Here is a 16,439-nt window from a genome sequence, read left to right on the forward strand (position 1 = left end):
CAGTCGTCCAGCCTGGAAGTAATAAATGCGTGAACTAGTTTTTCAGCGTCACTCTGAGACAGGATATTTCTAACTTTAAAGATGTTGCGTAAATGGAAGAAAGCAGTCCTACATATTTGTTTAATATGTGCGTTGAAGGACATGTCCTGGTCAAAAATGACTCCAAGGTTCCTCACCGCGTTACTGGAGGCCAAGGTAATGCCATCCAGAGTAAGAATCTGGTTAGATACCATATGTCTAAGATTTTCAGGGCCGAGTACAATAACCTCAGTTTTATCTGAATTAAGAAGCAGAAAGTTAGCGGCCATCCAGGTCTTTATGTCTTTAAGACATTTCTGCAGTTTAACTAATTGGTGTGTGTTATCTGGCTTCATGGACAGATAGAGCTGAGTGTCATCTGCATAGCAGTGAAAATGTATGCTATGTCTTCTAATGATGCTGCCTAAGGGAAGCATGTATAATGTAAACAGAATTGGTCCTAGCACTGAACCCTGTGGAACTCCATAATTAACCTCAGTGCGTGAAGAGGACTCTCCATTTACATGCACAAATTGGAGTCTATGAGATAGATATGATACAAACCACTGCAGTGCAGTACCTGTAATACCTACAGCATGTTCTAATCGCTCTAATGGGATATTATGGTCGACAGCATCAAATGCTGCACTAAGGTCTAGCAGGACAAGCACAGAGATGAGTCCACTGTCAGAGGCCAGGTTTAACTACAGCCAGCTTGAAGGCCTGTGGTACATAGCCGATTATTAGAGATAGGTTGATCATATCTAAGATTGAAGCATTAATTAATGACAGGACTTCTTTGAGCAGTTTTGTAGGAATGGGGTCTAAAAGACACGTTGATGGTTTGGAGGAAGTAATTATTGAAGTTAACTCAGAAAGATCAGTTGGAGAAAAAGAGTGTAAATGAACATCAGTGGTACTAAGAGTAGCTGTAGATAATATTAGATCTGTGGGATGATTATTGGTAATTTTTTCTCTAATGATAAGAATTTTATTTGTGAAGAAGTTCATGAAGTCATTACTAGTTAACATTAAAGGGATGGTTGGCTCAAAAGAGCTCTGACTGTTTGTTAGCCTGGCTACAGAGCTGAAGAGAAACCTGGGGTTGTTCTTATTTTCTTCAATCAGTGATGAATAGTAAGATGTTCTGGCTTTGCGGAGGGCTTTCTTATAAAGCAGCAAACTATTTCTCCAGGCTAAATGATGATCCTCTAAATTTGTGACACGCCATTTCCTCTCCAGATTACGAGTCATCTGCTTTAGGCTACGTGTTTGAGAATTATACCACGGAGTCAGGTACTTCTGATTAGAGACCTTAGTTTTCACAGGAGCTACAGTATCCAGAGTCGTACGTAGTGAGGAGGTGAAATTATTAACAAGATAATCGACCTCTGTTGGGGTAACGTTCAGATAGCTGCTCTGCTCTGTGTTGGTACAGGGCATTGAAGATGATAACAGTGGAGCTTGGGTTAGACTCTGTTTATAAAGTGCTTTGCTGGACAAGTTGTTATTGTGACTACTTTTGTCCTGTGTGTATTGTGAGAGTTTGTTATGATCCAGGAGATATCTAGGCCTTCATACACATCCACACTCCCCTTTCTGTATTTGTGATGATCCTCATTGACGTATTTTTTCCGCAAAGCTCTTTACCCTAACCTTTACCATTACAACTAGTGTGGCTAACTCCAAACCTGAACTGTTACAGATTTTCCATTATACTTCTGTCTCCTATTAATCCGTCATTATTCTTCCATAGACAACCTTCAAATGCAATTTTTATTTACCGTAATTGTCGGGCTATAAGCCGCTACTTTTTGCACAAGCTTTGAATCCTGCGGCTTTTAGTCAGGTGCGGCTTTTCTATGGATTGTCCGTGATTTTTGTCATATCGTAAGACGATTTGTTTTGTTTGTTCCGCTGTTGTACGGCACTACGTTGCCTGGCGGAAGGATCGGGGTTCAAGAGTGGTATGTTGGTCACATGTCCATCCGCCAGGCAACATAGTGCCGTACAAGTAGCCCGAAAAACAAACTTCAAAGTAGCGCTACGCGTTCAGCGGGAGTCGTGGATGATGAGCGGCGATAAACTTGCGAAAAGCACGTTGTGCTCAACTCTACCGGTGGATTCTGACAGCGTGGAAAAGTGTGCAAACATCCACGATCACCAACGGATTTCGAAGGGCTGGACTGCTGCATGATGAAGAGGAGGACACCGCCACGGCCCTTCAGAGGGTGTTCGACTCCGACACTGACAATGAGGATTATCTTTGGTTTTGAAAGTGACAACGAAGGAAAGAAGCTGAGAGTGGATGACGAAGCCATCCTGAGCCTGTTCGTTTCCGACACTGGAGAAGAGGACTTTGGTGGTTTTAGTGCGCAGGAAGATGGTGGTGAATGACTGAATTTTCTTCTTGTTAAAGCCGTGTCACTGCACCTGAGCCTAAAAGGTAGTCCGAATCTATTTTTCTGGTGTGCTGTAGGTTACTGTTATGTACTACATTTGTTACTCATTTATGAAGCACAGCACATGTGCAAATATGTACCCATAACTTGTTTTTCAAAATATTAATAAAAGGGGTGTGTCTCCAAACAGCCATCTCTTTCCTGACAATTCGCTTTGTGCATATTCTCTTACATATGATAAGTCAATATTGAAACACCTGCGGCTTTTAGTCAGGTGCGGCTAATGTATGTACAAAACAGGATTTTCCCCTGATTTTAGCTTGTGCGGCTAATATTCAGGTGCGCTTTGTAGTCCGGGAAATACGGTATTTATATAGTACCTGCATATAATAACAGTCGCTTTCAAGGAGCTTTGCATTGTAAAGTAAAGACTCTACAATGGGCATGTCATTGAAGAGTCACTATTCTGCTGTATTCCAGCTCTTCAACTTGTTCCAAGCTGTTTTTCAGTCTTGACTATTATATGGCTCGGTCAATGGTTCACTGATACTCAAGGTTCCAAGTAGAAAATAAGCACAAACACTGATTTTTCCTTCAGCTTTGACTCTATTGTATATGTTTTATTAAATCAGCAAATGATTTACTGAAATATCCAGGGAAATAGGGAGGTTTTAAATTTCCAGACAGCATTTTAGTCCCCCGCCCCAAATTGTGTAATTAAATACTCTCATCAGGTCTGTATAAACATCCGTATAAGTTAAAACCTCACAACAGCAGGGATATTTCTAATCTATAGTCACCAAAATATTGAAATCCTTGAAAAATACTTAAAAGAAAAAAAGCCAATAAGCACTTTAAATGTCACCGTGAACTTGTTTTGTAAGAGACAATGTTACAGGATAATTTTTGTGTATCATATGCATAATCTCAAAAGCATGAGAAGTTTCCCTTTGTATGATTTAATCTGCATTATGGCGTTATTGTGTATTTTGTGTTAAAAGAATGAATTCCACCGTAATGGATTTTCACATTTACAGTTGCAAACTATGTTCCCACCAATGTACATGTAGGCACTGAAGTTTCAGGCAGGTGGATGGAGACTACTTTGGATTAACAAGCACCAGGTTTTAATTTATTTATTTTTTCTGTTTCCGTCAAACAGAAAAATCTTCACACACAACCACCTTTAAAAGAGTTATTCATGCATTCATGGTCAGTTTTTCTTACTAGCAGGAGTGTTTGTGTGTAGATCTGGGCAGATCTGAAGGACTTTCAAACTTCCTTTAAAAGCTATAAAAGAACTTTTCACTTAATTTTACCACTGAAATTTCCAACATGTTTTTTCAAAGTGTAGTTCCTCCCTGAAAGCTTAAAGACATTGATTGCTTCGTTTCCTTTTCTGTGTATGCTTTAATTTGTGTGTAATCAGAGTTTGACATATTTAAGATTAACCAGAACTGTTGCATTGTTTTCTAAGCTAACTTCTCTATTTCCCCCCCCCCTAAAATATTCAGTAGTCATTACTTAATTATACATAATCACTGCTTATTTGGAGTCATGCATTATCAAACTGTAAATTCAGCTGTCAGATTATGGTTGATCTCACTTTCCTTTACTTGCTGGAGGTAGGTAAAACAGTGATAGTTTCCACAGGCTAGCAAACCACACATTTCTTCTTATATACTTTATATTGTTGCAGTTCTGAAGGGCTCAGAGAAACAAGCACAATGCAATTTGAATCTGCTGTAAAAACAGTCAAGTGCATTGCCCGAACAGAGTGTTAGGAAGGTTTATTGACTTGGTGAAGAAACTGCTGGTGCTGGTGTGTGTGTGTGTGTGAAGTTATTGACCTGGACCAGCTTGTAGAGGCTTTGACTGGGACAAAGATCTGATATCTGCTCCCAGGCTATTCTGTTTTAGCTTAGTTTGACTAAATTTCTTCAATGTTGATCCTTTTTTCATTTGTTTTCCAACCTTTCTTGCGTCTATTCCTTGTGTCTTCATCATTTGTAAGCTATTACTCTGTCTAAAGTAATTATGCCTTGTGTAGAACAGTTTATTTGTATAACTTGATTTGATTTTACATTTGTCCCTGCAATCATTAAACCAAAACCACCCATAATCCCCTCTGTTTCATGGCCAACACTTAAAAATTTGAGTCTTTTATATTGTTTTTTACTTTGAGGCTAAAACAAAATACCCAGACCAACAGGGGCGATTTTTCCCTTCATCTTTCAAGAATCAAAGAGAACCTCCTAAAGATCAGAGCTTCTTTCTTTAGCCCTGTTAAATCACACCCCACAGCGATTGTTCAGCAGCCAACAAAACAAACTATCTTTCTACAAGTAGCTACAAAAAAGCCGTGTGTGTGCCACTTTGTGCGTATGTCATAGTTGAGCAACGTTTATGTATTGTGTATGTTTATGTATGTGTTTGTGTGATAAACTGTGTGTGTATATAAGAATCATATGGATGGATAATGAGTGCAGAGGATAGTTGAGGTAAAAATGAGTGCGTCTGTGCAAGACTGTTGTGATAAAATGTACAATGGTTGCTAGAACGGCATTTAGCGTTGTGTTTGTAAGTCTACAAGCCACTGCTCAACAGTGGTGTTCAGGATTCTTCTCCACACAAACTGAGCTTTTCAACATTTCAGAACAAACCAAAGGCGGATGTTCAGGTTTACGACTCAAAAGAAGAAACTACAATACTGTTTCTGACAAAGTTTTTTTTTTTTTTTTTGGTCACTTTCTTTATTGCATACCTGCAGCACCACACAACATCACAGTCCGTCAGCAACCTTCTCCAAATTGAAAGAGGTGCATGCATTTACACACATGGTGTAACAGTAGTTACAGTACACTCGTAATGTCGTAAATAACTGAAAAAATAATTGCAGACATTTGAACACGATGACAGGGATCAGTGATTTATATACTTGAGCTGCTTTTTTTATTAGTTGACTGCTTTAAGTATTAAAATGTAGTCCCCATGCGAAGAAAACTCTAACCCAATGCATTAAATATCAGCTGCTGTGCTGTGAAATCTTGCACGTATTAAATAATTCTGTAATAGTGGTTTGTTGCATCATTGTGGGAATGTCTGAATGAAGCTGTGACGGGCATGAATGTAATACTAACCTATGTCTGAATGACGTTACGTATCCCACTACAACATGCACCGACTGCTTCTCGCCCGGATTAGTCTTCCTGCTCAAAATGAAAACGACAGCAGCAAAATCATTTGGATGATGTTTAGTGGCACAGATAAAAATGGTGATTAAAATTCAAAGCCACAGTCATCTCCTTGTTCTTGTTATGATGTGGATTAATTATCAATTAAACACATGATCCCGCAAATCTTTACTGGATCTTCGGTGTATCCTGGGATGTTGCTCTCTGGATGGTGAAATAAAAAACCATCATGCTGTGTAAAGACATTCAGTCCTTCTTTGTAAAGCTGTGACGTTCTTCAACAGATGGAGTAAATACAAATCTAAATACACATACATACGCAGATATGAGAGGAAAAAACAAGCCAAAACAAATGCATGCATAAACTGTTATAACTGGAGAACTACTTTGGAACTACTCCTTACAATATTTACATTATTTATTTTTTATTTAATTCAAAATGGTAAATATAAAGGTCAATCAAGTACAGTAAAAGTTGGTCAGCAGTTTTGGTACTGTGAGAAAGTGTTGAGTCCTGCTGGAAAAGATATCAGCATCTCTATGAAGCTTGTCAGCGAAAGAATGCATGAAATGCTCTGAAACCTCCAGTAGGTTGCAACATTGACTTTTTGACTTGATCATACATAGTGGGTAAACCTTCACCACCATTAGAAGATGACCACATGGGACCCTAAATCAGTACAGAATGAATAAACTTCACACTAGCTTGAATTATCCTGCCGTAGGACCTTAAGACTGTTTATAGGACCTTGATTTCCTTGACTTAAAATGTTACTTTCATCTAAAAAGGACCACTGAGCAGCAGTTCAGTACTTAGACACTTTTGACGTTGTCTCTGGTTCAGGGGTGGCTTGACATTGGTAATGTGACAGTTTAGCCACATTCCTACCCATCTGTGGCTTCATTCCCCGTGTTCTTGAATCGACTTTTCTTGACAGTCCTCTTAAGGCTACGGTCATCCCTGTTGCTTGTGTGTGCACTTTTTCCTGCCACACTTTCCTCTACCACTTAGTTTTCCATGCAGCACTGTGAACAGTCAGCCTTTTTTGAAATGACCTTCTGTGGCTCGCCTTCCTTCTAGACGGTGTTGATGATGGTCATCTGGGCCACTGTCAAGTTTGCAGTCTTCCCCAAGATTGTGTTTGCATGTACAGAGCTAAATTAAGCTACACAGTATTTTACTGTTTGAGCAGTAATGTGTTGAAAAGCTGAATTAAAGATACCAGGGTTCAATCAAAATTAAAATTAAAGAGAAGTTTGACATATGCACTTAGACTCCATGAAAATTACATTTTTATCAATTAAATTACAAAAAATAACTTTTTCAACAATACTTTCTTTTTTAGATGCACTCAGGCAACATTAGTGTGTGTGCATACATTTCCACATAAATTTTATATTTATAATTTTGTAATGTACTTGAAGGGGAAAGGAGAATTTGACTATGACTAAATAAAAGGTATTTTTTATCTTCCTGGAAAAATATTTTGTTTTCAGTTTAAGTGCACTAAGAAAGGCAACAATTGAGTGCTTGCTGTCCAGTAATAATGGTCTTATGTTTGTTTTTTTTACCCACTTCTCCCCCTGAAAATAAAACCCTTCAAATAAAAACAATTTATTTGATTGCTTTTTGAGTCTGTCTCATCCTCTGCAGGTGTTCTCTGTGAGAGTCAGTCAATGATGAGAGGAAGTGGCTGAAAACAAAGAGACAGCCCAGAGACAGTAGAGAGGGATGTAAGAAAAAGGGGAAACATGGGGGGAAAAAAAAAGGAAGAAGAGAGCGCAGAATATGGACGTCTGCAAAAATGGAAATACCTTGGGCGATATGTCAGAGCCATGACTTCTAAGGCTCTGACATTTTGCTAAGGAAATGATCAGTCAGCATACTCTGAGTAAAGGTCTCATCACTGACAGAGTTAAAATGCAAATGCTACCCACAGGACACCTGAATTTGAAACATTTTCAAATGCAGTTAGGTCCAAAAATGTTTAAACGGTGACACTTTTCTCACAGTTGAAGTTGCACAGTGTTGCTTTAAGCCCTGAATGCTGTCAGCCTGTTTTCATGGGCTCAAATGAAATGGACAGTTTACTCAAAACTGTTAAATTAAAAAGTATGGCTACTTTTTTCATTATTGTTTTTTCATTAATTAGAAGATCAAAGCCTGGCTTCGGTTTAAACTCTCATGTTGGCTTTTAAAAAGTACTTCTGTGAACCCCAAGTCGAAGCAGATATCAGTGCAAGTTGTCTTAGCCTGCAAAAAGAAAACAAATCCATCTGAGAGACGGTGTGAACATTAGGACATCCACAGTTTGGTACATTGTGCTGTGTTTGGCAACATAAACCGGCCTGGAAATCCTCAAGACGCGTGTGTGGTGATCAGTCATGATATAGAAAAACCTCTTCACAACAAGGTCATGAAAAATCTCCAGGAGGCAGGAAATTATGTATGAGAAAACTATGAAAACAAACAATCTAATACTAAGTAAAAGACAAAGAAAATAATTAAAAGTTCAAATATGGAGAAAAAGGAGCAACTGAAACAGGCTGCATGCCAGGTGATGCATGTGCGCATTAATCAAGTCTACCATAAAGAGAAGAGTGAAAATACAAGGATTTAACACAAGTGGAGCTACTGATCCATTGGTCACTTTTAGTCACGGCTGTCCAAGAAGATGACCCTAAAGGTGATACTGGCCAAAGTTACGTCAGAGATGAAGGGAAGTATTAATGCATAATTTATACCTGTTAAATTATGTTTAAAATGAATTAGCCGTTTAGGAAATGTACGGGCGTATATATAGTCATGAAGCACAGAAACTGTGATGAATTGATTCTTGTTCAAATGTGGAAACGCTTCCCCCTTTTTGGTAAGAAAACTAGTCCTAAATAGATTTTATTCTTTCCTGTAGAACTTTCAAAAAAGTTATTCTACTCTTCTATGAATCCTTCGGAGAGTCAACAACATTCCTCCACAAAAATGTGCTTTCTCTCATTTCATCCGACACTAAATTGCCAGATGGGGAGACCTTGTAGTATTTGATTTTCTGATGTCCTGAATAGACTGTTTTCTGTATGCATCTGAATTGCATCGTGTGTAGACTTTTTTTTCTTCTTCTTCTTTTTTAAATGCAGTTTTCTGAACTGAATAGTGCTCGCCATCTCTTTGCAAAGCACTAAAACTGAAGTGGCTCTGAAACCTTGAGATTTTAATTAAAAGGTGAACAGCGGGCACTAACATAAAACTTGAAAAAAACGTGAAAGAGCAAAGCTTTTATTGAATATTGGATCTCCGTGAATAGAAGCTTGACTGAGGAAGCTTGCTTTAATTAAAACTGAAGAAGAAACGCGGCCTATGTAACAAAAACTGCAACCCCATAGCCAACGCATCTATGCACGGCAGACATTCATAAACGTCTGCTGTGCATGTGTACGCTGCAGCAGTAAATGTGTTCTTTTTCAGCAAAACTAGCACAGTTTTATTGGATGAGCTTAAATCAAATGGCTTTACAGCTTGTTTATTGTGAGTGGTTAATTGATGTCCACCTTTATTATAGTACAATTTTTCCTTTTTGTCTGAGTAAATCCATTGGATAACTTCTTTCTCTCTCCTTTTCACTCTTCCTCCCTCTGTCTGTGCAGGTAGGGGAGAGACAGCATGTGTTGGTGACAGAGGAGTCATTTGATTCCCAATACTATGTGGCTCACAACAAGTACTACGAACAGGTAAGGTTATTGTCCAGATACATTAACCAACGACTCAAGCACAGAATCCATAAATCGTGTTTGTTTCTCACCGTTTATATATCAAATATATTTCTTAAATGCAATCTCAAGGAGCCAGTGAGGATAACTGTGAGCTGTGCCTTTGCTGAATTTAATTGTTCTCTACCAAATAAAAAGTGTGAATTTTAGTGTGGTAATATTTAAAAAAATATTTTGATAGTGAAAATTTAATCTAAGTGCACAGACTTATGAATAGCTTGTCTGCTAAAGAACCATTTAGCCAAGCTCTTGCACTGTATGCATCAATAATGCTTAAGATGCTCTCCACATACACTTTCCTCCATAGAAAACTCTAGCGGAAAGGCAAATTAATCAATAATTTAACGAATATGTTTTTTCAGTGTGAAACTTTTCCAACTCTTCTTCATGTCTCAGGACTAGTCACATTAGGTGTCAAATATTTGAGCTTGTATTGAGTAAACTAGGTTAGTTGTAATATCAAGCACACTCACAAATACACACATACACCCTGCGGTGGTCATGGCAGCATTTGGAGGCTGATAGCAGCAGTACTATTTTTTTTTTTAACTGTACTAACATTAAGGTCAGCCCTAAAGACATGAACATTCCATCCTGCAACCTCACACACACATATACCTTTGCATGGCTTCAAAGACCCTCTCAACCTGTGAAAAATCCACTTTAAAACATCTTCAAATAAATCAATTTCCTCCTGCTTTAACCATCATCAGAAACATGTTTGAAGTTATGCTTTTTATTAGCAGGGAGGGCAAAGGATGGTAATAATTTTTCCTCCCTTCCACTTCCCTCTCCTCCCCTCTTCTCCTCCTCCTTTGCACTTTCTTCTGTAGGCTATAAACTTCAGTTACAAGTGTTACTCGGTTCATGTGTGCGTTGCATGAGTGCGCACTCCTTAATGCGTGCCTGGATTTGTGTATGTCTTGGCATGTGTGTCAGCTGACCGTACTTAAGCACAATCTCTGACCCTCTTGTGTTGAAATATCCATACTCCTGCTGAACATGCAAACACTTTAAACATTTGCCTAAAATAGTTTGGGACGCTCTAGTGCTGTTAAAACAGACTCCACAGGCAATAGTCCCATAAGTCCCGTAAGTGGTGAGGTGCACACTCCATGAATCACACTTGTCTTTTCAGCACATCAAACAGATGCTTGGTATGAATTAGACTGGGAATGCTGGGAAAGGGAACACCTGGAAATCAGTCATCTTCTTCAAATCATTCCTGAAGAATTTTTGCATTTTTATAGCTGTAAGAGCCCACGTGTAAGACTACAGTTTAATTAGCTGCCAGTAACTTGTAGTGGGATGTCGTGCTTCCCATCATTTACAAAGTGATCCCTAATTTTGCTGCAAAATAGCCATTTAATAAGTTTGTAACTACAACATTCTTTGATAAAATCAAGCTTTTTTGTCACTTAGGCCAGCGGTCCCCAACCCCCGGGCCTCGGACCGGTACCGGTCCGTGAGTCGTTTGGTACCGGGCCGCGAGAGTTGAGGCTCAGGTGTGAAATGTGTGGTTTTCAGGGTTTTTATCGGTTTTCAGCGTTATTTTGTTATCGTTTTTATCGTTAACTCGGTTTTCCTGGGTCTTTTCACGTGTGTTATGAATAAATCTTCTTTTTTTCGGTACCAGTACTAGTTTTATTTTGTTGTATTTATCCGCGACACCTTAAAGGCCGGTCCGTGGAAAATAATGTCGGGCATAAAGGTTGGGGACCGCTGACTTAGGCTACAGCCACACTAGCCCGGATAGATTTGAAAATGGTGTTTTTGTCCGCATCCACACTAGCGTTTTCAGTCGTTTTCACAGAGTTGTGCGTCCACATTGAAACGGCCGAAAACGCTTACGTTCCAGTCCTGCGCATGCGTGAAACGAAAGAAGATTCGACGTGCCACATTTCTGTCTGCCGCTTATTTGCTTTCCCGAAAAATGATGAGGAAAAGCACAGAGTTTTTTAAATGGATTAACAATGAGGTGGAGTTGTTGCTGCGAGTAACACAAAACTACAAAGTTGCAAAAGCGAGTGAGAGTTAAAGAATTTGAAGAAAAGCTATCTGGAGCATGCACAGACTGATATTAATATTTAATAGGGCTGTTAAAACTGAGAGCAAGCAAAACAACTGCTGTATAATGCCCTCCGCTATCTTAGTTTAATTGGTCACATGACTGCATCACATGACTAACATGCGTCATTGTTTTAGAAACTCTCCGTTTTCGCTGTCCACACTGCGACGCGAAAGCACCGTTTTCAAATGTACGCATTTTCGAGAGCGTTTTCAAAAAGCTGCGTTTTCCATCAAAAGCTGTGATTTTCCACCATTTCCGTGTCGGTGTGGACGGGAGGCCAAAATGGAGAGAAAACGACGGACGTAGCCTTAGGTGATGTTTATGAAACGAGTGCTCATAAAGCACCGGCTCTTCCTCTTACACGCTCACTTTTATGAGTCTCACTGCAAACACATTGGTTCTGTTTTAACCCAGGTGTTCATAGCAATAGTAGGTAAGTCACAGGAAAAGGGCATGAAAGGGGTCATGGGCAACAGACTGAAAGTTACAACCAGCTTCATTTGGAATCCGTCTAAAACAGAGAGGTTAATAGACACATGGCAGAGAAAACAAAAGGTGGTGACCTGAAACATAACAGATACATTCAGGAGACATTAACTTGTCCAAAAGGAGCGTTATATGGGACCATTAAGGCAGCTCACTGATCTCCAGTTCATACACATTATACATTACAGATGTTGTGAGTTCAGCCTCACTTTAATTCTTACCATATTGATCCATACAGATCTAATTATTCTAAAAAGATTGTGTAGCAATAAAAGTGTAAATGGATGGAATAATGGATGACGAGAAAGGGAAGTTAAGGTAGTTGAACTGTAAAAGAAATAGTGAGTTTGAGAGGAAAGGAAAGGAGGAGGATGTGCGGGCTGAAGGAAATGAGGAATAAGGAAGAGAGAGGTGTGAGAGTGAACAAATGGCCTAGTTTCACTTTGACACCATCAGATGGATATCTATCCTGACGGCTGTAATAGGTACCCAACCCACCTGTGTGTGTGTGTGTGTGTGTGTGTGTGTGTGTGTGTGTGTGTGTGTGTGTGTGTGTGTGTTAGTGTCTGAGTGAGGCAGCAGGAGAGGGGGTTTCCAATGAAATCAGACAAGCTCTTTCATCATTTAATCACTATGTAATGGGCAACGAATGACCCTCACCTACACACACACACAAAGACAGCTATCTCTTCCACAGCCCTGCGGTTTCACCTCTCCACTCACAGTCTGGCTGCTGGTAACTTACACGCACACACACAGCCTCTCTCTGTGGTCAGAGTGTTGAGCAGCAGGTGTGTTGATTGGGCAGACGTCGTGCTGGCTTTGTGTCTGTTTGGCCAGCACTCCGTCTCCTATCATATTTTACCAGCTGGATGAAGGCTGACAGATTAACACTGAGGCAGGCGTGCCTCTGCCATCAGACCAGTAACAATCTCTCCTCCAGTTCATACGCTATTCTCTGCTCAGTCAGTGCCTAAGCCCTGCAGAGTAGTGTAATGGTTAGACGGACCACCAGATGATCCGAGTCGGCACGTCAGCGCTTTGCTGAAGCCAATGTGTACAAGACATTGAATTCCCAGCATGTCTGAGGCTGATGACCCAAACTCTGATCTGTCCTTGGAAAGGATTAAACAAAAACGTTACAAGACTTATAGCAGGGACAAGGATCAGTGAAATGCCATCTTATTATCATCATTATTCATTTTGTACATCATCTTTATCTTTGATGATGTATAATAATATGCTAACAAGTTCTCAAACAACTTTTTCAAAGGTTATTGTGTAGTGTCAGATGTAAACCATCTAGGTGGATGGATTTACATCTGCTATTATTCTCCTATGGTGTTCACAAAGCTTGATAAAAAATGATGCCTTCTTCACAAAGAAAGTCACACTTTTGCAGCGATTAGAATTTAAGAAGTTTTTATAACTGCCTGACATCCTTCAAAAATGCACGCACACCAAATCATTTAATTAGTGTTTACTACATAAAACGACTGAATCTGAAAAGAAGAGCCGAAGAAAGGGAGTAAATCGGCACGATAATCATACACCATACATCATTATCAGCTTGTTGACTTTGTAGCTAGTTTGAAATTGTCTTTGAAGGAAAAAGTATTTTCATACAGTCTTTATTTACAGGAATAAGTCATTAAGAACAAATTCCCTTCCACATGAATCCGTAATTATAACTCTTTGTTTTCCCTTTCCTTCCTGCTGTGATCAGCTAAGATGTGCAGTTGCCATGGTGAAATAATAAGACAAACCAGCAAATCCTTCCCTCTGGTTTAGCGCCCAGCTGTTCCTGTACTTGTCGACCTTGAGGTCTTCCATAAATGGAACTGAAAGCACTCAGTTGGGGGGGTTTGTTTGTTTTTTTCCGCTGTCGTCGTCGTTGGTTTTTATTGTGACGCCGTGGACTGGCTAAATCAATATGGAGGTTGACAGATGTAAAGAACCAGGGAACATTATCTGGTGGAGTGGACGGTTATATAGGTCTGCTTTTTTATGTCAGCCACAGTAAAGTCTTTTAGTTATCTTCCATGTACTCCACAGAAGGCGACTAAGCGGCAAACAACACAATTTGAATCCATTAAATTCTACCTTGAAATTTTAGCAATATGGAGTTGTTAGAATTTTTGCCTTAAAGTGTTTTTTATTTGTGTATTTTTTTGCAGTGAAGTCAGTTATGATGTCCTCCGATTTGCAGGTGCTGGTACCTAAAAGGGTGGAGTTTAAAGGAAAGATGATTGTGGTGGACGTCTATGAGGCAGGAAAACACTTCATGAAAGGCAAACCAGTAGAGGAAAGTAAGCCGTTCACTCCTTCCATTGCCATGCCGCTTCAGAAAGGAGAGGTGTCTGGTCTGCTGCAGGTAAGCACATACATGCATGCTTACAGTTACAGTAATTAAATTAATGCCTAGATGTGTCATTGTCTTGTCAGTCACTCATTATGGTGCTATGACATTTTTAAATGGATGCACAAACAGATATCGTCTTTCAAATATTCATATACAGTATACCAAAAACACACTTGTTCAAAAAATGAAGAACACCAGGTGATCACAGTATAACACAATATAAGGTAAACTTCAGGGATATCAATGTGTCAAGTTACAAAGTATAAATCACTGTGAGTCCATTATCCCTGCTCTGGTCCACTGGAGAGGCAAAAACAACACAACTCCCAAAAAGGGAAGTTTTGTGCATGTTGGCTACAGATCAGTGCTCTCTCCTTCTCCCTCCTGACTAATTTCTCTCTACTTTCGCTTTAGGCTAGTGTGTCAATGTGACCATACCTACAGCCCATTCAGGCTGCACAAGCAGACCTGCTCCTCCAGGATTGCACTTCTGCACATGCCTTCACAAGACGTTTTGTGTCTCAGCACAGTCTCAGGAGTGTGAAGGAGAGCTGGACATGACCATAGAAGGGCACTGAGCCAGCAACAAGGCATGGTATCTGCTGCTTTATGTGATGAGAAACAGGAGGAGACATAAAATGCATGCAGCAGGCTACTTGTGCATGTTTCTACTCAGCCTATCAGAATCGGCCTCCGTGAGGGCGGCATGAGGGTTCTTGGTCCTTTATTATGATCTGTGCACAGGAGTGCTCACTGCACGGTGCGAATATGTACACGGCACCGTATGCTAACACAGTAGGTTACATGTGTGCATGTTACTGAAGAATTTTGTAGGGTTCTGGTAGAGCTCCTCCTGCTCCTCCTTGTACAAAAGAGCAGATTTGGGTCTTGGTGCTTGGTTGATGCACTTTTACAGACCTGTCCAGCTGTTCTTGTGTACAGTATTTACTCCCTATTCTTGAGACGGTGCTGGGAGACACAAAAAGCTTCTGGCGCCAATGAAAATGTCCTACTGCAAGAGGTGGAACACTTGTGCAATGTGAATGGGTTGCAGGTACTTTCCCATAATACCAAGAATGGCAAGAAAAGTAACAATGGTCTATGGCTCCAAAGACATTCTCCTTTTTTATTTTATTTTTTGGAGGTTTTGTTGTTGAGCCTCCTGTGCAACTGCTGTCACTTTAATTTGCACCAAAGCAGGTGAAAGTGACTTATGCTTCCAAAGTGGACACATATATATCCCTGAAGTTTAACTGACTCCACGATATACTTTCACGACCCAGTGTTCCCTTTTATTAAGACCACCTCACATGATGTGGTACTACTGGTTCCTGTTCTAATAGCCACTTGGTGGATAGTGCTCTGAACAAATCAGCTACAGCATCTTGGGAACAAGGTTTGTAGGTTGCTCTTTGTAAGCTACACTGTAAGCAAACTGATAGTTGTCCAAGGTGGAACAAATAGTGAACCTGAGACGGTGAGTTGTGTTGGAAGCAAATGTAATGTGCAGCAGGTACACCTAACAGATAATTACAGTCGCAAAAAAATGTTTAAAATCAGGATTAGGATGCGTTCATTGCTCATAAAGTGTGGTGTGGACTTCATCTTACACTCAGTTCTTTATGTATTTTGCAAATCAGATGAAGGTTATATATTGTATCAGCAGTAAGTACAGAAATCTTGGTCTGCAAACTCTTTCTTGGGACTATGGATGTATTTGATCAAATACTGGGGTCTTGTCTTTTTCAATTAGTGAGAGGATCTATATCTCACTCTGTGCACTTTCTTTATCAAAACTATTAAAATTTTGTTTACAACACGCTATTCAAATTGTGTGCACTCAGCAACTGAGTCAGGTGTGTATTTATGTTTGTCCATAATTTGAATCCATGCTCAGTCCTGTAGTTTAGGAAGAAGCCCCAGTGTATCATCCGTGAGATAAGTAATTTCAGATAAGCTGCAGGCCGGCTAAACTGTCCTTTTCAACACACACACACACACACGCACATGTACACACACACGCACATGTACACACAAAACCATGTTAATGTATCTGTTTCACTGCATGTTATTTTTCACTCTGACTAGCTATAGCTTATAGCTCAGGACATGGAGCCACAGAGCAGAATATGATACACTTT

The 16,439-nt window shown here is 39.8% G+C and overlaps 1 protein-coding gene across 1 annotated transcript in view; it reads left to right on the top strand.

Annotated features, from left to right (window-relative positions):
- Positions 1 to 16,439, top strand: part of cdkal1 (CDK5 regulatory subunit associated protein 1-like 1) — a 259,938-nt gene that overhangs the window by 226,608 nt on the left and 16,891 nt on the right. Inside the window, exons 13-14 of the mRNA XM_080896109.1 lie at positions 9,257 to 9,340; positions 14,146 to 14,310. Of these exons, the coding sequence (XP_080752235.1) occupies positions 9,257 to 9,340; positions 14,146 to 14,310 (249 nt within the window). The remainder of the gene's footprint in view (positions 1 to 9,256; positions 9,341 to 14,145; positions 14,311 to 16,439) is intronic.

Source organism: Rhamphochromis sp. 'chilingali' (genome assembly GCF_963969265.1).
Source record: "Rhamphochromis sp. 'chilingali' genome assembly, chromosome: 11".
Lineage (NCBI taxonomy): Eukaryota > Metazoa > Chordata > Actinopteri > Cichliformes > Cichlidae > Rhamphochromis > Rhamphochromis sp. 'chilingali'.